General features: G+C 47.0%; 1 protein-coding gene and 1 long non-coding RNA gene across 3 annotated transcripts in view; one reads left to right on the top strand and one right to left on the bottom strand.

The window, feature by feature from the left end:
* The window catches only part of NFE2L3 (NFE2 like bZIP transcription factor 3), a 31,779-nt gene extending 16,532 nt beyond the window's left edge, over window positions 1-15,247 (bottom strand). The window contains exon 1 of the mRNA XM_070467684.1: window positions 14,384-15,247. Within this exon, the coding sequence (XP_070323785.1) occupies window positions 14,384-14,971 (588 nt within the window). The 5' untranslated portion in view covers window positions 14,972-15,247. The remainder of the gene's footprint in view (window positions 1-14,383) is intronic.
* A 158-nt stretch (window positions 15,248-15,405) lies between these two features.
* Window positions 15,406-25,385, top strand: LOC139035166 (uncharacterized). 2 transcript variants are annotated; one of them, XR_011487738.1, is made up of 3 exons: window positions 15,406-15,492; window positions 17,994-18,152; window positions 25,068-25,385. It is a non-coding gene; the product is annotated as an uncharacterized lncRNA (long non-coding RNA). The 2 variants fall into 2 exon arrangements; XR_011487735.1 differs by lacking the exon at window positions 15,406-15,492 and having other exon boundaries at window positions 15,563-18,152.
* Window positions 25,386-25,717: the final 332 nt, after the last annotated feature.

The raw sequence follows: 25,717 nt of genomic DNA, 5'->3' as shown, positions 1-25,717 counted from the left end.
TCATTCAATCAATACATATTAAATGCCAAATAGTATACTGGATGCTGGGGATACAACAGTGGAAAAAAAGTCTAGATTGCCTCTTCAGAGCTTACATTTGAAGGGAGAGGAAGCCCAAAATACAAGTGAACTAAGAAAATTACTGCAAATTATGGCAAGTGAAAGAGAAGGGGGGCCCACCTTTAGAAAGACTGGTTAGGGAAGACCTCTCAAGGGAGTGATATTTTAGCTGAGATCTAAAAAGAGAAAGAGTGGTGTACAGAGGAGAGAAACCAATACATTCCTGTTACCACAATGGATTTGATTAGGTTCTTAATGATGGATATTTGTCTCCAATCATTTCTTAAAAAGAAAGAAAAAGAATGAAAATGTCCTTATGCATACTTCTTTGCACACATGTGTTAAGTAAAATAAATTCCTAGAATGTATGCTAGGTCAACAGATACATGGATTTTTTTATTTGATGGATTCTAACCAATGGCTCTCTAAAAAATGTTTGTGGTAATTAACTTAGACTCCTACCAGTAAACGTGCCAATGTGATAGATGAAAATTGGCATCTTGCTGTAGTTTTAATTTCTATTTCTCTTCTTATGAGTGAGGTTGAACAGCTTTCACAAGTGTAAAAGCATTTGTATTTCCTTTTCTGTTAACTCTTTGTGGTCTCTGTCCATTTTTCTTCTGGGGTCTTTTCTACTGGGTTTTCTACTGGGGTCTACTAATGAACAGTAGTAGCATTTTTACTCACCTTCTCCCATTCAGCCTCCGATCAGTGTATGTATGAAACAAGTGGTGACTATGAAGACAGTAGGGGAAGAGTCCTTGACAGGAGTAGGGGAGAGACTCGAGACGAGAGAAAGCCTGAGTTCCCCTAAGGACAGAGGCATGTGGAGCAAAAGGGCCAAGGCAGGAAAAGTCACAGTTAGAGTAGGAATCTGAGCTACAGTTATTTCTTCTTCCTCTGCAACCACAGAGAAAATCCAAGAGTGGAAGTGGGGAGACCAGTTAGGAGATTACTACAATAATTAATTGACAGTAGGCAACAGTCTTCCCAGATGGCCTAGTGGTAAAGAATCTGCTGGCCAATGCAGGAGACATAAGAGACCCGGATTCGATCCCTGGGTTGGGAAGATTCCCTGGAGAAAGGTATGGCAACCCACTCCAGTATTCTTGTCTGGAGAATCCCATGGGCAGAGAAGCCTGGCGGGCTATAGTCCACGGGGCTGCAGAGAGCTGGACATGACTAAAGTGACTTTAGCACACACACACAGAAATAGCAGTCTGGAAAAAGGTGGTGGTGACAGAGAAGCGGAAGAATCCATGATACACCGTGGAAAATGAGAGAGGGCTTGTTGATGGACGAAAGGGAAGAAAATTCAGAATGACACCTAGATTTCCGGTTTGAATAAAGATGGTGGATAGTTACAAACAGAACCATTAAAAAGGGAAACTGAGAGGTCTTCCATTTTTGAAATGTCAAATTTGAGACGTAAAAAGTCAAGCAGAAATATCTATTACACTACTGAGATGAGAATCTGGAATTTAGAGCAAAGGTTTGAACTGGAAGTAAAAACTGGGAACACATCAACATAAACACACACACAGGAACTAGTGAGATTCCAACAAGTGAGCACAAAGCAAGAAGGGGCTCAGGACAGGGTTCTGCGGGACTGAAACATTCAGAGGTCAAGCAGAAAAGCTGGTGAGAAAAGACTGAAGCAGACAAGAAATGAGTTGCAGGGGAAGACAGAATAGCAGTGTCTCAGAATCCAAAACTGTTTCAATAAGAATGGAGTGGCTGACTGTGTTGAGTGCTGCTTGGAGGTTGCACATAGTAAGGACAGAAAAGTATCCAATGGATTTGGCAATAAGAAAGCAGTGGGTGGCCTTCGAAAAATTTAGGGTAGAAGCCCAATGATACTGTGTTGAAAAGTAAATGGGAGAATACAAATTGGAAACAGTATACAGACCATTCTTTCAAGAATTTTGGCTATGAAGTGAGTGGAGAAGTGGGTCAGAGCAATATTTTAAAGATGAGATGCTGGAATATGTTTGTAAGGCAATGACTGAGAAGAAAGGATAACATTCAGAAAGCTGTAGATAAAGACTCCAAAGGACAAATGGCAGGACTGAGTTTGAAAGAAAGAAAAATAAAGCCTTCATTTCAGGATAAGGAGTAGAAAGCGGATACAAGACTGTATCTGAGGATTTGGTAGTATGAAGCTCTATCCTTATTTTTGAAGGGCATTTTTAAAAGTAGAAATGGATACTGAATATTAAGGTGTTTCAAAAATATCCACAAATTATATGTAACACTCTTTCCTTCTTCTTCAAGAAGTAAAGATTAATCCCCCTCCAGGGTTGGGGCCAGACTTAATGAGTTGTTTTTGACAAAAGGAGTATTATTAGGTGGGCGTCATGGTTCAGCCCTGTGGCTTCCTCTTTGCTCTCCCTCTGATCACTTGTCCTGGTGAAAGCCAGCACTCGTGTTGCAGAGACATTCAAGCTTTCTATGGAGAGGCCTTGGCCTCTCCAACTCTACTTGGCATAGAGTTGCGGCCTCCTGACCACAGTTGTCAGTGGTCCACCTTGGAACTGGATCTTTCAGCCCCAGTTCAGCCTTCGGATAAATGCACTCCAATCACCATCTTCACTACAGCCTCTTGAAACCAGGAAGGAGAACCACCCAGCTAAGTCACTCCAGAATTTCTGACTCACATAATAAATGGGATAATAAATGTGGTATTAAGTCATTAAGTTTTAGAACAATCTGCTCTGCAGCAATGGATAACTAACACATCCATTTAAAAAAATGCTTTATGCACCTATGTTTCTGTGTAACTTGCTAACATTTTATTTAATGTTTTGCAGGAATATCATAAGAGTAATTCCTGGATTCTTTCTTTTTCTTTTTTGGTATCATTGTCGTGCTGGTTTCGAAGAAAAAAGAATTGGGAAGCTTTATGGAACATCAGAACTCCTCACTGGAAAGTTGGAAAGAATTCTCCTTGACCTGGGAGCAAAGAGCCTCCAGCTGGGCCTTTACAGAATGCCTCGCCTACCTAGGGCCCCCTCACCTAAGGTCACAGCCTTCCTGGGGCACCTACATCCCAGGACTGGGCAGACAGAGCACAAAGGCCTGGCCACCTCAGCCATCATGGGACCACTGTGAAGGGCCACATAAGCCCCAGAGCTCCTGGCACTGCCTACCTGCTCCACAGCTTGACTCCTGCTTCCGTGCAAACTTGCTTTCTTGTATTCCCTTCCACAGCTGCAAATTCAAAAGGTGCTCCCTTAGAAACATCCTGCCCACTAAACTTGGGCTCAGAGAGAGTCCTCTTCCCAGGGATTTGTGACAGTTAAGCGGGGGGTGGTGGAGACACCAGGAACCCAAGACAAGGAGGGGAGGAAGGTCCAATATTATTTCTGTTTAGAAAGTGAGAAAGGGCTATTGTACTTGTCTACTCTGCGCAGTCCACAAGGTCCCACAAAAGCCCCCTGGCTAGGAAGGCTCATGTCCAAAAACAGCTGCGTAAAAGAGGCCACTCCTAATCCTACCAGCTGTGACCTTGGGCCCCTCAGGCTCTCAGTCTCCTTGTCTGGACATGAAGGGGAAGAGTTCTAATTCATATTTTAAGGAATTGGTTGAGGAAAAGCACTTTATACATTTTAAGATACTATGCAAACATTAATCAGTCCTTTCTACTGCTTTTTGATTCTGAAGAGTTGTAATTAATGACTAACTGCTGACAACTCAATCAGAACCCCAAGAGAAAGTGACCCCAGCCCCTAGTAGCCAGTAATTACTATCTCTTTGCTTTCTTCTTTTCCTGTTTTCCTCAACTCAATGACAAGGAGCTGAAAAAGACAGTACAAGTGTTTTACAAGCACTGTTGTATATACTGGAGATTTATGGTCCATGCTCTCAAAGAATGGGTAAGCAAAACCCATCATTAAGTTACTTTTTATTTGTGTGTAGGTAGGTGATTTTTACTCTCAGGCTGGGACTCAATTTTAAAAAAAAAAAAGGAGAAGAAAGTTTCCATGCTCACCACAGGAAACCATCGTAAACTTGTGAGCTGGGGTGCTCAACACCACCCAGGGACTTGCACTGAACTGGCAGCTGGTGAAAAGGCAGGCCCTCCCACCACAGCCCTGACCGCTGGGAGCCTAGCCACCCCATCCTCCGCATGGATCCAAACCTTCTCGGTTTGGGCCCCTTAGTTAAAACTGGGTTCTTCTGTCTCAAAAATCCCATGACCTACAGGGTTTCTCCTATGACATGCCTTCTATTCTATGTAAAATTACAATTATTTGGGTCCTTTCTTTCCTACTGGGCTGTAAATAATTTTTAAATTTTTATTTTATACTGGAGTTTAGTTGATTAATAATGTTGTCTTAGTTTCAGGTGGCAGTGAGACATATACATGTATCCCCCTGGGTCGGTAAGATTCCCTGGAGAAGGGCATGACAACCCACTCCAGCATTCTTGCCTCGAGAATCCAATGGACAGAAAGCCTGGAGGGTCGCAAAGAGTCAGACATGACTGAGCAACTAACACTTTCACTTTTTACATACATGTGTTTATTCATTCTCAGATTCTTCTCCCATTTAGGTTATTACAGAATATCGAGCAACTAAACAATATCCTTGTGCTATATACAGTAGGTCCTTGTTGGTTGTCTATTTCAACTGCAGCAGTGTGAACGTATCAATCCCAAACTTCCTAACTACCCCTCTCCCACATCCTTCCCTGCTGGTAAGGAGGGTTGTACCCTTCTGACACCTGTCCTCCGGCTGTTAACTCATCTGTGCCACCACAGGTGAGTTAGGGAGCAGAGCTGAGCCTCAAAGGAAGGTTTTCAGAGACAATGAAGGATAGTGGAGAGGGGAGAAAGAAGCAAAGCCGGACTCTTCTCTTTGCTGAGTCTTGGAAGTTCTGGGATCTGGCAGCATGATTTCTGACTTGGTACCAACTATCCTGTGTTGGGACCGGAAGAGGAAGATGGAGAATTTGACCCTGAAAACACTCTGTGAACAGTTCTGGCTGGCTTCGCTGGCTGGGCCTTTCATTTAGTCATCTGAGGGGGGAGGGACTGAGACCTGCTGTGACCTTTAGGGTTGGAAGGACCTTCAAAGGCAAAGAACAGTGTGGAGCCTACGAGAAGGATGGCATCAGAAGGAGAGGGATGACGGCCAAAGAATTCTGAGGCCCTGGCTCTAGGCTGGAAGTAAGCTGGAGTCATCAGGTCTGGAGAGAAACAAGGAGCCAGATAAAGAGAGACTGTCCTGTCTGGCTTGGGTGGTTTGCTGCAGCAGTTTATAATAATTATAGCTCACACTGATTGAGCACTCACTCTGGGCCAGGCACCACAATCATGATCTCACTGAAGTTGCCTGGCATCCCAGGTACTCCTCCTTTCTGCTCTTATGAAGGGGGAAACTGAGGCACAGAGCGGTTAAGCAACTTGCTGTTAAGTCACAGACCTGGTAAATGACTTAAAAGAGTGTGGCTGCAGGTGTTTTTACTTGACAGCCTGCTCATGGACACTGTCCTGAGCAGTTTGCCCCCCCCCCCAGGTCCCCATGTGTCCCCCAGAAGCTGAGCCCTGCACACTCTGGGGCTCCCAGCAGGATTCACTGGTGGGAGGGTACAGTAGGAGGCTGGAGGGGGAGATGGGGGAAACAGGAGAGGCCTGAACATTTCTCCCCCTACCCGGGGCTCCACCTTCCACTGGTAGTCGCTGGGTGTCCCAACACCCCTGTTGCTGCTGTGAGAAGTCATTCACCGAAGACTCATTTCCTCTTCTGTAGGAAGAAGGGTTCCCTCTTCCTACAGGAAAGCCAACTGCACCACGACCCGCGATGGCTCCCACTTGCATCACACAGATAAGAACTGCAGACATGGGAAGAGTTCGCTCTGTATAAATAAAGCAAGTCCCTCTCTGAATATCAAGCAGAACAGCTGGCTACAGTGCATGGTACTGATCTTACTTGGATTGCGAGTCCAACAAACCAACTGTGAAAAAATTTATCATAACTGGGGTTGAATACAAACTGGACATTCAGTGATAACAAATTTTTGCTGATTTTTTTTAGGTATGGTCTTGGCATTGTGTTGATGTTTAGAAGGGTCCTTTAGGGATACACCCTAAAATATTTATAGAAGATTTTCTGAGTTGATAAAGGTAGTGGGAAGAACAGGAAAGGAAAAAATCCAGGCTTTTTTCTTCTCTTGACTAAGTCCCTGCAAAGAGCTGGCACAAGAATCACAAGAAATGATGTCTGGAATTTGTTTCAAACTAATGGCGGGAGGGACAAGGGGAGTGACAGATGAGCCAAGACTGGCCCTGCACTGGTGATTGTTAAGCTGGTGACAGGGACGAGGGATGGGACTCCATTATCCATTCTCTCCATTTGCTATTACGGGCTGGAAACTGCTCACCCTAACATGTGCTAGAGACTAAACTCATTTCTGAAGGCTCCTAGAGGAAGCAGCTAAAAAAATTGGCAAGCATCCTCCACAAGGCTGAAACTAAGCCATTCAATGTGACTGCCCACCAGGAGAAGCCGGGTATGAAAACAACCAGTGTTTCCAAACAGGAGGTTCAACACCTGGGACACAAGGGCATGAACTCCAACCTGCAGGCTTTGATTTTAAAAGGAGCTGCTTCTCCCACAAGTAATCCCCAGGTGCAGGCTGAGGGCCTTGGAGAGGGGAGGGCAGGGGGGAGCAGAGGGACCAGGAGAGGGCAGGGCAGAGCAGAGGAGAGGTGGGGAGGGGGGAGCAGGAGAGATTCATGTAATGCTACATCACTCCAGCAGGCAGGACAGGCCAAGCAGCCTTCAACATGCATGATGTTTTTGTATTTTCTTCACAATGGAAAATTTCAAACACATAAAATAAACAGAAAATAATAAAGCAAGCCCTCCATGAACCCATCATCCAGTTTCAAAAATGATCAACAATTTCCTGCCATTCTTTTTTGGTTTTGTTTTTTGGCTGCGCCCTGAGGTATGGGATCTTAATCCCCAACCAGGGATTGAGGCCAGGAAGAGATTGGGGACCGAACCCAAGCCCCCTGCGTTGGAAGTGCAGTCTTAACCACTGGGCCACCAGGGAAGTCCCTTACCTGTTGTTCTTATATCACTAATCCCACCACCCCTCCCCTCCCCACTACTCAATTATTCTCTCATAGTTTTTAGGTAGGGTATACCTGGCCAGAACTGTATAAACCTTAACTGCACAATTCTGACAAATGCAGGCACCCATTTAACTTGTACCTCAACTGTGAGAGAGAACATTTAAAGTTCTCAGACACTCCCAGAAAGTTCTCATATTTGTACCCTAGCTTCACCTATTCTAGAACTTAAGCATGAGTTAGTTTTAAACTGCATTTATTTGCAAGTTAGTTCTGCATTCATTATTAGTTAATTTTGCAAGTTAGTTCCTCATTCCCAGCAAGAAACTACACAGGTCAGGCTTTAACTTTAAAACAACACCTGGCAAACCAGGGCTCTAGCCCAGGTCCTGCTGCCCAAGCAGGTACTTTGGCTCAGTCTATGAGCTCTTTTGGGCTTTAAATTCAGAAGGATAGTTTTCAACCAGGCACTGTCCCCTGCCCACACCCCTCCACCCTCCATTCCTACATTGCTGGGAATCAAAAAGCCCTAAGGCAGTAACACCATGGCTGAGATCAAGATGGGGTGGCAGAAGAATCATGTGGATGCCTGAGAAACTGCAGATCCATCCCAAGCCCCATCTGAGAGGCTCTGATTCAGCCAGTTTCAGGTGGGCCCTGAAATTTACATTGTATCAAGCAACCAGGTAACTGACACAGTCACTGGGATGAGAAACCCAGCTCTAAAGTAAGGCTAAGCAGCTCTTCTTTCAGATGAGCCGTAAGGATTCTGCCTCCTCAACAAGCCCAAGGCCTCCTGCAAGACCTCACAGTCATCCGCCATTTCCTCCAGATGTCAGGGGTTTCCTGGGAGTTTGACATTCCTAGCTCTGGAGCAATGAGAGCAAATCACTTGCTGGATATCTGTTACTATGCTAAAACTTGCACTAGCCCTTTAACAAACAGTATGATTTAATGCTCAAAGAACTTTCCCAGAAAGAAGTTAATATTCACCTGTTACCATTTGGACACTAAGCCTCATGGAGGTTGCCCAGGAGGAGATGGAGCTGGGATGGGGTGATGACTGGTTTTACATGTCAGTGTGGCCAGGCGACAGGACCCAGAATGCCATCAGATGCTAACCCAGTGTTGCTGTGGAGGTACTGAGGTACTGTGCAGATGTGGGTTAACAGTGGCACCCAACCAGGTGACTGAGTAAAAGAGAGTGTCTTTGATAATCCAAGTGGGCCTCATCCAATCAACTGAAAGTCTTTCAGGGCAAAATGGAACAAAACTAAAGTCTCCCTGGGAAAGAAATTTTGCCTTAAACCTGCATCAGGAGACATGGGTTTGATCCCTTGGTTGGGAAGATCCCCTGGAGGAGGACATGGTAACCCACTCGAGTATTCTTGCCTGGGAGATCCCATGGACAGAGGAGCCTGGTGGGCTACAGTCCATTGGGTCACAAAGAGTTGGTCACGACTGGAGCTACTTAGCATACACACATACACACACACACACACATTCTGACTCTGTTCCCTGGAGAACCCTGGCAAAGCCAGGGAACCCAGTTGCACCCAATCACAAAAGGCCATGCCTTCCTTGCCTCTACAACACTGACCATGATCTGCACCAGCTGCAACTCAACCAAAAACCACCCATGTGTGTGCCGGAGCCTCAGCCTGCTTCAGCTGCCCAGAAATGTATTTGAATATTACTATACATCTTTAATTAGATTTTGAGAATAAACTATTCAGATTGAAAGGCTATCACAAATGTGAGGAACTTGTTTTTACATTTCAATTTTTTAGTGGGGGGGGGGGCGAGGGGAGTGGCATAGTCTCCCTCAGCACTTAAGAATAGTAACCTGTCTATTCTGGGCAAGATCATACTTTAGGCAATCCTGAGTTTCACCACCTGGTTAATTATATGCCAACCTGAAAGTCTGCTTTCCACTGCCCCATCCACTCAAACTGGCGTTAAGTGGTCAGATAGCTCATCAGGATTTCGTATATTTTGTATGTTTCTGGTTGGGACTCTGGCCTGGAAGGTCTCAAGACATGTCAGCTCTCAGCAGCCGAGAAGCTCTGCAGAGTCAGCGTGGAGGATGAGTGAGGAGCTCACCACACGCTGATTGCCGGGCTTCTGCTCCTAATCCTGTCCCCGGGTGCCACTTGCACATCAGAGTGAAGACCCAGTTCTCACACTTAAGGCGCTGCAGTCCTAAGTAGAGAACACAAGTCCCATAGAAGAAATGTCACAAAGTGCAGTAGGGCACAAAGGAAAGAACAGGAAATGCTTGAGGTAACAGTGGAGAGGAGTTAGAACTCAACAGCAAATGACTTGAAAGAAATGAAGGGATGCATTCTGGGCAAAGGTAGCCGAGTCAAAGGCAGGAAAGAACCCACTATTTGGGGAAGAGGAAGGGAGAAAGTCAAAGTAGCAAAGTAGGCTCCAGGTGTGGGCCGGCTGGAGAGATGAACTCAGAACGGGGAGCTGCATCAGATGGGGAGCCTTGAACAACAAAGCAGCAAACTGGTAGGCAATGAGGAGCCCCGGGGGGGCTTCCCAGATGAAAACGGGAAAGAACAAGGCATGCTCTGGAGACCAAGCACAGAGGAGTAAGTTAGGAAGGGGCACTGGCGTGCCTCCAGCCCCCGCTGACTTAGCAGCTGCTAACATGGAGGGCTTACCAAGTGCCGACCCCAAAGAACACGTGTGATCTCTTTAATCCTCCTGAAGGGACTCTTACCAACCCATTTCACAGATAAGGGAGCCAAGGCACAGAGAGGTTAACAAGTGTGCTCCGATCACATAAGCAGGCAGCAGTGAAGCTCCGGGGCCAGCACACTGACCACGAGAGCGGCAGGCCTGGGCTCCGCGCTCCTCTGAGTGAGGCTGAGAAGTAGGGCGAGCAAAGGGGAGACTCATACAGCGTAGAGATGATGTCTCTGTAACCTACCACTTCAGGTCAAGGGCTGACTGGAAGAAGTCTGGGGTTCCTTGGGGTTGTGGCACAACAAGACAGCCAAAAACCAGCTTTGCTCAAGAACTTACACCAAGTCCTTCTGCAAATGGTCCCACGCGTAGTCCAGCTGCTTCTAGATACTGCGGACTTGCAACAACTGGTACCTAGTTGGTAAGCAAGTGGAACACCCCCAAGAGTTCCCAGAAAGGGGAGATGGTGACAGCATAGTGGATTGAGCTGAGTCCCTCAAAATTGATGTGTTCCAAGTCAGAACCCTCAGTACCGCAGAATGTGACCTTATTTGGAAACTGGGCCGTTGTTGATGTAATTGGTTAGGATGAGAAGATGGGCCCCTAATCCTATATGACTGGTGTCCTATAAAGAGGGAAATCTGGCTACAGGCATGCTTACAGGGACAAGGCCATGTGAAGAAGGCAGAGACTGGGCTGATGCAGTAAAAAGCAAGGGCTGCCGAAGACTGCAAGCAATTGACCAGAAACCAGGAGTGAGGCCTGGAACCTCACCCTCACAACCTTCAGCCTCACCATCACAGCCTGGAACCTCAGAACTGCTGAGACCCTATCTCCACCTTTTTCCCTCCAGAACTGTGAGACAGGAAACTTCTGTTAAGTCGCCTGGTTCATGCTACTTTGTCGCAGCAGCCCTAAGACACTAATGGGCTTCCCAGGAGGCTCAGTGGCAAAGAATCCCTCTGCCAATGCAGGAGACATGGGCTCGATCCCTGGTCAGGAAGATCCCCTGAAGAAGGAAATGGCAACCCACTCCAGTATTCTAGGAAATCCCATGGACATAGGAGCCTGGCGGGCCACAGTCCATAGGGCAGCAAAGAGTCCGACATGACTGAGCAACTAAACAGCAACAACACTAATACAGTGACCCATGCTATTCTCCCCATAAGATCATAGGTACATCTTCACTGCATATTTAAGTAAAAAGTCTACCGTGAAACACTGTACTGCAATGCATATCATTACACAAAAGATTATTTCTGTATCATGGTTGTAAGTTGAAAACAGGTAAGTGTTTGAAATTTCATCTATCTCCAACTGCCCAGGCATCAGGGACTATCTTTGATTTTGAAACAAAAACCAACTTTAACAATCAAGGACCTACTTTCTCTTCCCTTTATGTATTCTTAGAAGCAAATATTGACTGTATTAGATTCTTCCTGTGACCTGAAGAAACCAACTCCAAAGGTCAGAGGTCCTGCTGGACCCCTCAACCAGCAGAAGGTCCCCATCTGTCCCACGTCATGTCCCACGTTATGAAACCACATCAAGATGACCACAAGTCCTCTCAGTTTTAAAGTGGCAAAATATGCTCACGCATTCAATTCTGCAACTACTGTTGATTTCTTTGTTTAACCAGTGCATGACTTTGAAGAACATGTGCCTCATAAGTTGTGAGTGAATGGTTGCGGTTAGGAAGGGAAGCTTGTCCGCCCTGGGGAATTCCACATACTGTTTGCAACTAATGATTAGCCTCACTAAGAAATGAAACCAAAGCTGTACTTCCTTTGATAACTTGGAAAATCCCCTACTCCAAAATATTTTTGCACATGTACAAAAATTATGGAAAGTTATACTATAAAACCAGAATCTCCTACAACTCAAATGTAAGCCACCAGAATTATCTATAACAAACTTAAGATGTTCTTAAGTCACAGCACTCCCTCTCTTTGAAGTTAACCTTGAGTGTTTAAGACGGGACAGACACAGTTCTAAGCCTATTCCATGATATGAATTGTTTAATTCTCACAACAACCCCCTGCAGTAGGCAGGTTAATAATAACCTATATTATTCCTATTGTGCAGGTGAGAATAAAGTACAGATAGGTTCAGAAATAGCCCAAGGTCACAGAGCAATGCATGGTGGAACTAGGATCCCAAACCAGGCAGTCTGGTTCCAACCCACCCCACCTCCTCAACAGACAGCCAATCAAGCTAGACACAGAGACAAACAAGACAAAATGTTGAGTGGGGCGGGTTAAGGAGGGTGTGTTGAGGATGGGGGCAAAAGAAGAAAACAATCACATCCCAGGCACTAGGCTGGCACTTCACACATGCTTTTCCCACTTAATGGGCACAGCAGCCGAGGGAAGCATTACTCTCCCACTCGACAGATGAGACGCTGAGGCCTGGAGGGGTTAAGGTAGTCCGTATGAGGGCACATGATTATGTGAGGCCCCCACACCCAGGTTTGCTGATTGCAAAAACCAGAGCTGTTTTGTTTCTTCAGCCCATTTTCTCCAGAGTCACAGTTTCCCACTGTAACTTCGGCATTGCGGATGGTACAATTTGCTTTTTAAAGTCAATCCAGCAGTGGAGAGCAATGGTGCTGGGGTCAGGAATGGGGGTCATGCCCATTCCAGCTGCACGCTTGCACAGAAAACCAGAGTGCAGTGGAGATGCTTAATGTGCCACCCTGGGGGTCAGGGGGGCTCAGGGTCTAGATCCACATCTGGTACTAATTAACTGTGCTGGTTTAGCCAAGCCCCTTAACCTCACTGGATCTCTGTTGTCCAAGTATAAATTGGATATAAGGATGCCTGGTCCGTGGACCTCACAAGGGGCATGTAAAAGGTGTTACCAATACAGGTGAACTGGCTGTGAAAACTGTAAGGTGCTCGACAGCTAATCATCGCCAGAATGAACGAAACCAGGTCATCCCGGCAGCTACCACAGTCCCGCAGGCCGGCACATGCCAGCTGGGGTAGGTGATAGCAGGAGAATGGCCTGGGGTGAACCTCACCCTCTCCCTTAGGAAATCTGGGCTCAGGGCATCCAAAGTCTGGCTCTGCCTAGGTCCCCAGAGCTTTCCCCCATGGCAGCCTCGCTAGTCTAAAGAGATATCAACCAGGAGAGCCTGGGCAAGGGAGCGAAGTCCTTGAAGAGCAGCCTCCTGTGCCTCCAGGTCCTCGCACACCTCGCAGGCCGGTTGGCACAGAGCAGTGATGGGGGCAGGGTGCCATCTGGGACAGCATCCAACACTGGGTTTCATCCCAGGGTGGCACGGAATCGGGAAGGGGAGCGTCACGGAACGCTCCACCCCTGCAGGGGGAGGGGCTCAGGTGAGACCACCCACCAGAGCGGAGACTGGAGGAGCGAGCAGAAAGGACTTACCCACCCCTACCCTCCGTTTGTTCCAGCCCACAGAGACTCCCCCACCCCCATCCCATTAGTTCCGGCCCCAGGAAGAGGCAGGGATCGGATACGTTTAACACTGAATCACCCGGCACTTGGGCACAATGACCCCTCCAGGAGAGGGCGGAGAAGCTCGTCTGGCAACTGCCTACACAAACAGGGCAATTCTGAAGAGCAGCAAACAAACCAGTCTGGCCCCCTTTTGCATAAGATTGCACTCCACAAAAACAACGTCCAAGGAACTCTTGCTGATCAATACCAATTGCTAACACTGAGGTTTGGGCCCATTACAGAGGTCCCTTTGGAGGAACTTCGTATAAGGCGATTTTTTGGAAATTGCTATGCTGTGTCTGTAGACACCAACTCGCCGTTGGGAGCACCAGACACTTCAGTCAACAGATTCTGATGAACTTTGTTTTAAGAGGAAGTTAAACTGAAAGGTTTGAACCAGGAACCAAAGGAAACTTGTTAGTCACTAGGTGACCCGTGTTCTTTATGCTAAGGGGTCACACAAGTTCTGGGGGGAGGTGAATTGTTAGGTGTGGAGAATCGTTAGGTAAGAGCAGATCGGTCTGTCTGCGGGCCTCGGAGTGGACACTGACCACAGCCCCTCAATTCAGAGAAGCATCAAAAAACGAACTGCAATGGGTTAAAATCCGAAGGAGGTGTGAGCGCGTTGGGCCGGGGAGCGCGGTTAAGAAAAACGTGCATCCTCCCGGAGCCCAAGGCCGCCTTCGGTTCCGGAAAAAGACATGTCACTTTACACGAGGTACTGAACGAAGACAGTGGGCCAGAAAATTTCCAGCATACCGTCCTCCCTCTCCACCCCCGAACTACTACCCTTGATCGCCGTCAAACAGAGGACAGGTGTTCTTTATAACTGATGACTTCACCTATTTCGTTCCCAAAAGCCTAAGCCACAGCGACAGCACTAAGCCTTCTTCGGTCGAATTCACAAAAAGGAGAGGCTCACAGTGGTCCGCAAACCTGCAAACCCCACCGCCCCGGGGACGCAGGGTGGAGGTGCGCAGGCGTGCCCCCCCCCCCCCCCCCCGCCCCAGCTCTACCCGCCACAACCAGGGCTCCGGGTCAGGTCCCCCAGCATCCGCTCGCGTCCCGCTCTCCTGTTACCTCGCTCGCGTGTCCGCCGGCGTCCGACACTTGAGCCGTCGGTTCCGCAGGTGCCTTTTCCTCCTCCCCGGCGGCCAACGGGCTACTCTGAACCGCTCGCGGACCCCCGCCGCCACCCGGAGCAGCCTGGCTAACGCCGTCCACGCCGGCACCCACTCCCCCGGCAGACGAGGCGGCTGTGGCGCCGAGCAGCGCGTGCGTCCCGTCGGCGTCGCCTGCAGCCACGCTGTGCACCAGCCACGCGTCCACTCGAGTGCTGGGGATAAAGGGGACCCCCAACGCGCGCACCTCCCGGAGCAGCCGGCCTTCTGGCGGCGCCGCAGGGTCCCGCTCCCAGCACTTGGGGTGCAGCAGTTCCGCGCGCCCCCACCCTCCCGAGGCCGGGAAAGGACTGAGCGCGGAGATGTGCCTCGTCTGGCCGTTCCGGAGCAGCAGCTCATCTCCAAGCAGAGTGCGCGGCGCAAACAGCAGGTAGAGGTCTAGGTCTAGGTCCAGGTCCAGGTCCAGGCGGAGCTCCGCCAAGCTCAGCAGGATGGTGAAGTGAAGAAGGCCGCCGCCGTCCGACCACCACGGCTTCAAGTACTTCATCCCCCGCCGCGCGTCAGAGGACGCCCCGGCGGGCGCCCGCTGATCCCAGCGCTCAGGCCGCAGCTCTGGCACGTGGGGGCCCCGCGCGCCGCCGGCACCTGTCCGGAAGAGAGAGCGGCGAAACAATGGACCTGGGCGCGCAGCGGCCGTCGCGGGCCCCCGGAGCAGGGCACAAAGGCGGCCCCACCGCAGCCGGCTGGGTACCTGCGGCTGCGGGCCGGCGGAGGAGGAGCCACCTGCGGTCAGAACTCGCCCTCTCGGGCTGCCCTGCAGCCCCAAGCTGCAGCCAGGCTCCGCCCCGGGCCTCGGGCGCCGCCGCCGGGGACACGCCCACGGCCGCCCGTGGGAGGGGCCCGCGCGGGGCGGGGCCCCCGCGCTCAAAGGCTCTTTATTCCGGGGGAACGCAAAGCTTCCTGGGAGCAGAAGTAGTTCTGGGCGCGAAGTGGCCTCCAATCCTGTGGTCATGGGCTGGGCGGTTGTGGCTGAAACCGCGGGGTGGAAGTAGGGGGTCCGGGGTAAAGGTGGGTAGGAAGGGACCGACTGTATAGACTGGGGCGGGGGAGGGGGGAGGGCGGAAAGTCGAGGCACTGGGCGGCATGCAGAGGGCTTCCACCCACGTGAGAACACTCAGCCGGCACAGTAGGTTCATATCTCAGCGCCACTATACCAGTCGTGTGACCTTGAAAAGTTACTTCTCTGTGCCTCAGTTTTCTTATCTGTAAAATGGGGGTAAAAGTACCTGTTCAATAGGATGTGGGGAGATCAGAGACAATGTATTGTAAAGCCGACAGTTTGACATATAGATTCCAAAGTTGCCATAAGGATCAAACAGAACTGTTGTCTGTTCCCTCCCGCCTCCCCCGGGCTTGCCCTGCCAGAGGCTAGGCCTTCCCTCACCATCTCCTTTGCTCCTTAAGTGAGAGTTAAGAGCAGTGCTCTATCGTTACCCTGTAGGCGTCCAAATCCCCCCTCTACTGCTTACTAGCGTGGACCTTGGACAAATCGGTCACTCTCAGTACGTGTTTCCTCACTGTGAAGTGTGACTAATGAGAGCACCCCTTCAGGACAACTGTTGTGACCCCTAAATGAGGTGTGTATACCAACCACAGCACTGGGTAGACAGGAAGTGGCCTCAGAGTGTTATCCATCATTTGTATTACCCATCCTCCAAGGCTTAACCCAAAGATATATCCTTTGAATTTTCACCATTTGGCATTCTCTTCCCCCATCTGTTCTCCCACAGTGATTTCTCCATATGCCAACATTGCAACATTTGGCACATTTCACTTTGCATTGTAGTTGAAATTGACCTGATTTGTCCATTATACATTCTTGAGGGCAAAAAAAACCTGTTTGGCTTACCTTAGTGCTCAGCACTGGGCCTTGCCATTGTAAGTTTTGCTAACTCACTCCCTTCCTGGGGAGGGGGCAGGGAGGGAGTGGGTGGGCATGCCCAGCTGAGGGTTGGCAGTTGTGTTTTCTCCTCTGTCTTGGGGCTAATGTAATGAGAACTCCACACCAGACACCAGTTTGCTCTATGAGAACCAGGGTAGCAGAAGCAGACCTCTGAAAAGGCGGCTTCTACTTAAAGCCCTGGAGAGTGGGTTATCAGGTGTGAAGAGGCTGGAAGAGAGGTGCTCTGCCAGGTTAGTGAGGTTTGGGACACTTAGTCCCTGGACAGGTATTCGGGTTCTGGGGCTTGGTTAACATCTGCTGAATTCAGACATCTAGCTCAGTGTTTTCTGAGGACCCACTGAACTGCCTGATGTTGTGAAGGTTAGGAAAGGGAGTACATTTGCTCTGTAAGTTTATGGTCTCATTGGGGAGCGAAAGAATGTTCTCGAATGCCTAAATATTTTGGAGATGTAAATGACCATAAAGTAAGTGCCGTAAACCAGATGAGGACAGAGGTGGTACCTTCTTCAGGGTAGTATCTCTCAGAAACTTGCACTCAGTCGGTACTCAAAACATACTGTTTTCCAGTGGAATTGAATCTTTTACACTTGAGATGTGTTTTGAAGGATCCGAATAGATGAACAAGAGGAAGGACCTTCAAACTTCCTGATATAGTTGGGGAAGGGGCTGACTCCTCACCTGTAAAATGTGAGCTGATAATGATAGTATCTGTCAGACTTGTAGTTCAGTCACTAAGTTGCATCTGAATCTTTGAGACCCCACAGACTACAGCCATCAGGCTCCTCTGTTCTTCACTCTCTTCCAGAGTTTGCTCAGATTTGTGTCCGTTGGGTCGGTGATGCTATTAACCATCTCATCCTCTTCTGCCGCCCCTTCTCCTTTTGCCTTCATCTTTCCCAGCATTTGGGTCTTTTCCAGTGAGTTGACTCGTCGAATCAGGTGGCCAAAATATTGGAGTTTCAGCTTCAGCATCAGTCCTTCCAATGAATATTCAGGGTTAATTTCCTTTACGATTGACTGGTTTGATCTCCTCACGGTCCAAGGGACATTCAAGAGTCTTCTCTAGCACCACAATTCAAAAGCATTAAATCTTCAGCACTTAGCCTTCTTTATAGTCCAATTCTCACATCCATACATGATTATTGGAAAAACCATAGCTTTGACTATATGGATCTTTGTTGGTAAAGTGATATCTCTACTTTTTAATACACTGTCTAGGTTTGTCATAGCTTTCCTTCCAAGAATCAAGCATCTTTTAATTTCATGGCTGCAGTCACTGTCTGCAGTGATTTTGGAGCCCAAGAAAATAAAATCTGTCACTGCTTCCACTTTTTCCCCTTCTATTTTCTATAAAGTGATGGGATCAGATGTCATGATCTTAGTTTTTTAATGTTGAGTCAGACTGCACAATTCAAATCTGTGGCTTACAGACTGGTGAGAATGAGGCACAGAAAGGACCTTGAGGTCAAATATTAAACAGGGGACTCATAATCAATCCTACATACCTTTGACCTTCAACATAACGAAAGATCCCATTTTTAGGAAGTCAGAGAGAGTGGAGAATGGGTTTTTTGTTTGTTTGAGATTTAAAAAATTTTTTTTCTAGAATCCCTCTTCCCAGGAATAGCCAAGTGAAAAGTACAGATCGCTGACTTGTAAAAGCCTTGGAAAGTCATCTGTGTTTATTCGAATCTTTAAACCAGTGCCACTCAAAGGATGGTCCATAACTGAGATTAGTCCATAAACTGTTTCTGGTCCAGATGAGGTAAGTAATAGAATTGAATGTTTAGAAATGTTTACAGTCTTTTGACATTGTTGTAACAACCAAGCCATGATCAATGGGTTTGCTTTTATATACTGTAGTTGCTTAATTTTTCTAGAAATGAATTTTTTTATTGTACAAAAGTATCGACCTATAACTGGGGAAAGAAAACTGATCTATGACCAGGATTAGTTTGAGAAGCACTGCTTTAAATGCATTCTTGTGAGGCAGACAAGTTCTGAGATGACTTCCTGTCCTCCCCTTCCCTCGGGTGTGGGCTGATCATGGTTACTTGATTCTAACGAATAGAGTATGGCCAAAGTGATGCAATGTCATTTCCAAGATTAGGTTATAAAAAGACTGTGTCTTAGACTAGTCTGTTCGGGCTGCTATAACAAAATACTATAGAACTGGGTAACTTATAAACAGCAGAAGTTTATTGCTTACAGTCTTGGAAGCTGAAAGAACAAGGTCAGGATGCCGGCATGGTTAGTCTGGTGAGAGCCCTCGTCTGGGTTGCAAATAGCCGGCTTCTTGTATCCTCACAGAGTGGAAGGAACAAGGGGGCTTTCTAAGTGGCTTTTAAAAATTAATTATTTATTTTTGGTTGTGCTGGGTCTTCCTTTCTTCGTGGGCTCTTCTCTAGTTGTGGCGATTGGGGGTTCCTTTTCGTTTGTCATTGTGGTGGCTTCTCTTGTTGCAGAGCATGGGCCCTAGGGCTCTCGGGCTTCAGTAGTTGTGGCTTGGGGGCTCATTAGTTGCGGTTCCCTGGGGCTCGAGCGCAGGTTCAGTAGTTATGGTGTGCTGGCTTAGTTGCCCTGTGGCATGTGGGATTTTCCCAGACCAGGGATCTAACCACATCAGCAGGAGAGCTCATTACCACTGAACCACCAAAGAAACCCCTCAACAGCTTTCTTAAGGGGCCTCATCGCCTAATCACCTTCCAAAGGCCCCACTTTCGAATACCATCACCTTAGGGGTTAGGTGTCAACACATGGATTTGGGGGGAGACAAGCATTCAGACCACACCCCTTACCTTCTCTGTGCATCTGTTGCTCTCTCCCTCTTGGAGAGTAGCCCTATATAGAAGCTCATGTGGCTGTGCAAAATTGACTGCTAGTGGGAAGCTGCTTTGTAACACAGGGGACCCCAGCCTGGTGCTCTGTGACGACCTAGAGGGGTATGATGGGAGGGGCTAGGGAGGCTCAAGACAGAGGGGTTATATAGATAATTATCATTGATTTGTGTCGTTGTGAGGCGGAAACTAATACAACATTGTAAAACAGTCGTCCTCCGATTAAGAAATTTAAAAAAAAAGAAGAAGCTCACATGGCAAGGTATTGGTATCTTCAACAGCCGGTGAGGATCCGAGGCCTGCCACAGCCACTTAAACAAGCTTAAAGCAGGTTCTTCCATGCTTGAGGTTTGAGATGATGGTAGCCCTAGCAAACTCCTTGATCACAGCCTTGTGAAAGATCCCCAAGTCTAAAGATAAGCTGCACATAGATTCCAACTCAGAAATGACTCTAAGATAATAAATGTTGCTTCAAGCCACTAAATTGTGGGGTAATTTGTTACGCAGCCTCGTTAACTAACACAATCTGCGTCAGAAGAGGACATCAGACAAGTGGAAGGAAAATTTAAGACTGCAACTGCAGTTGTGCAGTATGGTTAGTGAAATATTCCGTGAATAATTTATGACTGCGAAGTAACATTACAGTAGTACATTCTGAGCCCTTCATGCAAGAATCTGGCTTACCCCTGTAAATGTAAGATTGTAACTTGACATGAAAGAGATCACTGAAACATTTCTGGTGTGAGACGAACACAAGTATTTTTTTCTCATGGCAATTTATCTATCCGAAATTAGTAGGAAAGAGAACTGGTCAAAACCTTCTATCCTTCTTTTAAAAAATTTCTGCTAATGTGAGCCACAAGAAATATAAATTCGTGGTAAAAATTCCACGGTTAAGCAAAATAATTTCCAGGATTAATAGTATATTTAAAATCTAAGATATAAATTAAGATATAAATCATATTATCTAGGAGGACGTATTAAGCATAGCTAGTTTCGTAACAGGCATAGTCACAGGAATTTAAATGAGTCTGCAATTGTTGAGACATTTTGCCAAAGGCTTCTGCAAAATACGTTCATGAATGACCTAATTTGCAGTCTAATATCTACCAGTCTTGATGAATCAACGATACTTCATGAAGAGGAGCTTTATTCTTGCTCTATTGTTAGTCTATAATCTTCTGAAAGTTGCTTTGGACATTGGGATGGTGATGATTACCATCTGTGAGCCATGCTCACACGTGGCTTTCATTAGAGGAGCTGCGATGTCCTGAGCCCCACTCTTCTGGGACCTTTCTGGAAAGGCTCATTTACTCCTCACAGCAACTCTATGAAGTAGGTACTACCTCTGTCTTGTATTGTCTAGACAAGGAACCTGAGTTTCAGGGTCGTGACCATGGACATGCCCTTGGTCAATGCCAGAGTCAGAATTCAGTCTCTCCACTTTCCACCACAGTCTGCACCGCCTCTGTGCTGTCCCTTGTTTACCCCTGACTCATCCTCCTCTTCCTGCAGGAGAGGATGCCCTTTCTCAATCACCGCGTTCTTCCCACGGCTTTTGAAGGTGTAATATCTGCTCACATCTTGTCTTCTCTGCAAAGTTTCAAGGGAAATGAAGTACTGTTTTTGTCTCTCAGTACATTGCTCCGTCCTTCTTGATCTTTTACACAAAAATAACCAGCCCTGTTTTTACAGCAGCCTGTGTGGTGTGGCTCTTTGGTGATCCCTACACTGTTTTGACTCCTATTCGTCCATGTCAGCCTCAATTACTATCAGCAACACAGTAGGCACCCATTGGTGACAGTCATTGGGATACAAAGTAGGGGAGGACAAGAGCTCACAGTCCTATTAGGGAAGCAGGATGTGAACGGGGCAAAATGCTGCCACTGATCAGGGCACCTAAGGCTCCTCCTATGAGAAGTATGCTTGTGTAAGGCCAGGCTTCTGCCAGGAACTCAACAAGCTAAGTAGCTTTGCTGCCCACCCCCCCACCCCAACACACACCTTGTCTCTGTATGCGAATTGGAATTCTTAAAAGTCAGATATAGTTTCCAGAGTTTGCAGGTGCTGTGTGTGTGTTTGTGTGTGTGTGTGTGTGTAAGGGGATTGCAGGGACACAAAGGGAATTAGGAAAAGAAGTCTAGGAAACACTGGAGTGAGGCCAGTCAGCAGGGAATGAGAATCTACAACAGTTTGCAATAGAGACACGTGAGAGTAAAGGGAAATGGCCATAACCAGCCTTGGTCTTGTCTATGAATGGTGGGTCCCTAAACTATTGTGGGCCTGTTCTGTCTAACCAGTCACACAAACTAGTCAGGGTAGCTAACCACTATCATAAACAACCCCCAGACTCAGTGACCTAACCCAATGAAACTTTGCTTTTTTATTTCACAGTCCAGAAAGGGGTTTACAATAAGGGAAGTCTGTGCTCTTTGGGGTCATTTGAGGACACAGGCCCTCTTCTCATTGGTTCTATCCTCCTTTAGGTCCTCAGCCTTCTCTCCATTCAGCTGGCAGATGGAGAGAGTGAAGATCAAGCCCAGTTGGGAGGATTTTATGGGCCAAACCTGGAAGTGGCCCCCATGACTTCCGCTCACATGGCATTGTCCAGAACTCAGCCATGTGGCATCACCTAAGTGCAGAGGAGGCTGGAAGATGGGGCTAATGGTCTTCCCAAGACCAGGGTGGAGAGGGTGGATATCTGTCTTTGGCACATCTGGTGAGCTGCTGCCCCTTGGTCTGATTTTTGTATTCTACTCATTCAGAAACTATTTATTCAGTACTACTGGGTATCTAGCTCTTTTTGACTAAAATATTATTTTAGCCACTCATAGTGAATTAACATACAAATGTAAAATCAGAATGGTTTGTTCAAAGTAGAGCAGCACTTCACACTGACAGTCTGAGTATTTAGGAAATGCTGCCTGAAACAATATGGATGGACCTAGAGATGATCATACTGAGTGAAGTAAGTCAGACTGAGAAAGACAAATATTATATGATATCATTTATATGTGGAATCCAAAATGTGACATCAGTTCAGTCCAGTCCAGTCACTCAGTCATGTCCGACACTTTGCGACCCCATGAATCCCAGCACGCCAAGCCTCTCTGTCCATCACCAACTCCCGGAGTTTACTCAAACTCACGCCCATCGAGTCGGTGATGCCATCCAGCCATCTCATCCTCTGTCGCCCCATGCTCCTCCTGCCCCCAATCCCTCCCAGCATCAGGGTCTTTTCCAATGAGTCAACTCTTCATATGAGGTGACCAAAGTACTGGAGTTTCAGCATCAGTCCTTCCAATGAACACCCAGGACTGATCTCCTTTAGGATGGACTGGTTGGATCTCCTTGCAGTCCAAGGGACTCTCAAGAGTCTTCTCCAACACCACAGTTCAGAAGCATCAATTTTTCGGCTCTCAGCTTTCTTCACTGTCCAATTCTCACATCCATACATGGCCACTGGAAAAACCATAGCCTTGACCAGACGGACCTTTGTTGGCAAAGTAATGTCTCTGCTTTTTAATATGCTATCTAGGTTGGTCATAACTTTCCTTCCAAGGAGTAAGCGTCTTTTAATTTCATGGCTGCAATCACCATCCCAGTGATTTTGGAGCCCAAAAAAATGAAGTCTGACACTGTTTCCACTGTCTCCCCATCTATTTCCCATGAGGTGATGGGACCAGATGCCATGATCTTAGTTCTCTGAATGTTAAGCTTTAAGCCAACTTTTTCATTCTCCTCTTTCATTAAAATGTGACATAGAGGTAGACTATGAAACAGACTACTTTATCTATGAAACAGAAACAGACTCACAGACATGGAGAACAGGCTTGTAGTTGCCAAGGGGGAACTTGGCATTGCGAGTTTGGGATTAGTAGATGCAAACTATTGGGAACTTGGCATTGGATTGGGAGTTTGGAGTTAGCAGATGCCAACTATTATTTACAGAATGGATAAACAAGAAGATCCTACTGTGCAGCATAGGGAACTATATTCAATATCCTGGGATAAACCATAATGGAAAAGAATATAAAAAAGAACGTACATATATAACTGAATCAGTTTGTTGTATAGCAGAAATTAACAAAACATTGTAAATTGACTAAACATCAATAAAATAAAAATAATAAGAAAAAAAGAGCTGCCTGATCAGATTGATCATAGCCTAGGGTACATATGTGGGGAGAGCTTGGGATTCTTCAGTTTAATCCTAACTTGCCCCAAGCAACTCATCTTGGGAAGGGCACCTACATCTCTGGACCCGGTGCCTCTTGGCTGTACAGTCAGAACTTGAACTGGACAGGTTTCTCACCTTGAGTGTCTCTGAAAGTCATGGTGACCAATGAGGAGTTATGTTAGATTACAACCAAATTCATGTTCTTACTTAACGATGAGGCTTTCAGTCCAATGACACCACCACACAGCTTTAGAAAATAATTCTTAATAATCTCCAACTGTAATAAGAATCTGAACAGCATCCTCTCTGACAGCTTTCCATCTTTGTGCTTCATCCTCCTTATTTTTTGCACATGCCCCTGCCTGATGACATTTTGAAAGTCTAACACTCACATTGATCTTCACTCTCCAACTTTACACTATTTGATGAGGGAAGCAGCAGATAAGGTGGATTGTAGGGAAAAGTCACTGGTCATCCACAAGGTAGGAAACCCAAGCAACCACCACTGAGAATTCATATAAGTGCAGTTTGCCGAGGACCGATTTACTGCCCTTCTGTTAATAAGAAGCTTGTTTTGAGGCAAAACGACTCTGATCGTTATTTAATAAGGTTGATGGTTTTTTAAATTATCTAACAGAGGTTTAGTTTAGCACCTGAAGTCTCTCATTTGCTTAATCATTTCTCAAGCATATTTGTATTTTTGATCACAGCTATACTATTCTCTTTACTAATTCACATCATTAACCAAGTCATGCCTGTTTCTTTGTCCTTGCTGGGTTTTTCTAATTAGTAGCTTTATCTTCCCGAATTCTGGAATCTCCATCTGATCTTAACTTAGCAGCATCTTTCTGATTGCCAAACTACAAGAACAGAAGGCAGGCCTTCCTGGGCCATTTAGATCTGCTTCTGAACCCCCGCCAAACTCTGACTGCCTTTACCCACCTTTTTAAAAAAGTGATAATTTTAATATTTATTTATTTGACTGCATCAGGTCTTAGTTGGGACACATGGAGTCTTTTCTGTGTCACTTGGGATCTTTCCTTGTGGCACACAGGTTCAGTACCTCATGGCATGTGGGATGTTAGTTCCCCGATTAGGGTTAGAACCCAAGTTCCCTGCATTGCAAGGCAGATTCTTAACCACTGGACCACTAGCTAAGTCCCTTCACTCACCTTTTTAAAAGATAAATACTAGTCATAGTTTCTGCTTGCTGACCAAATCTTGTTTATGATAATTGTAGTGGGTCGAATGTGCATGCGTGCTAAGTTGCTTCAGTTGCGTCCAACTCTTTGTGACCCTATGGATTGTAGTCCACCAGGCTGTTCTGTCCATGGGATTCTCTGGGCAAGAGTACTGGAGTGGGTTGCCATTAGACCCTCCTAATTGATGTCACCATGAAGTGAAGTCGCTCAGTTGTGTCCGATTCTTTGCTACCCCATGGGACTGTAGCCTACCAGGCTCCTCAGTCCATAGGAATTTTCCAGGCAAGAGTACTGGAGTGGGTTGCCATTTCCTTCTCCAGGGGATCTTCCCAAGCCGGGGATTGAACCCGGGTCTCCCACACTGCAGGCAGACGCTTTACCATCTAGGCCACAAGGGAAGCCCCATGTCACCATACCCAGACCTCAGAATGTGACCTTTTTTGGAAATGGGGTCTTTGCAGGTCAGGACTGAGGTGGAGCATACTGGATTAGGTGGGATGTGCTGAATCCGAAAACAGACAAGGACACACGGCCCTACAGAGAAGAAGGCAATGTGAATATGGAGGCAGAGATTGGAGTGACGAGCCACTGGCAGCTGGAGGAAGCTCGGAAGGGTTCTCTGCATGCAGAGCGCATGGCCCTGCCCGCCCTTTGATGTCAGGCTTTCTGGTTTCTGGAACTGTGACAGAAACACCTTCTGTTGTTTTAAGCCACCAAGTTTTTGTGTGGTAACTTGTTAGGGCATTTCTAGGAAAGTAATACAGATATTTTTCAATTTTCCTTCTGTTTTTGTTTTGTTCTTGTTATTATGTAAGAACTGTATTTTTTCCTGAGTAAAGATTGTGATACTCTGGGTGCTGCCGAGTTACTGGCAAACTCAGAGCCGAGGTAAAGGAAGGCGTGTTGTGGAACAGGAGTGACAACAATGACGTCAGCACTCTGGAGGCCTGCTCAGGTTAGGCCAGACAGGTGGGGGGCTTGTCTGGGAAGACACCTGAACCCTGTGCCTCGCGTCTTACCTTCAAGGTTCCATCTGCACTGACCCTTGTCCTGTCCCCTACCTCTCACCTGCTGGGAGGTCCCAGCCAAACAGTGTTGGGCTTTTGTAAGA

This window comes from Odocoileus virginianus, chromosome 1 (assembly GCF_023699985.2).
Source record: "Odocoileus virginianus isolate 20LAN1187 ecotype Illinois chromosome 1, Ovbor_1.2, whole genome shotgun sequence".
Classification (NCBI taxonomy): Eukaryota; Metazoa; Chordata; class Mammalia; order Artiodactyla; family Cervidae; genus Odocoileus; species Odocoileus virginianus.
The sequence above is the reverse complement of the archived record's forward strand: the minus strand, read 5'-3'. Positions and strand labels throughout refer to the sequence as shown.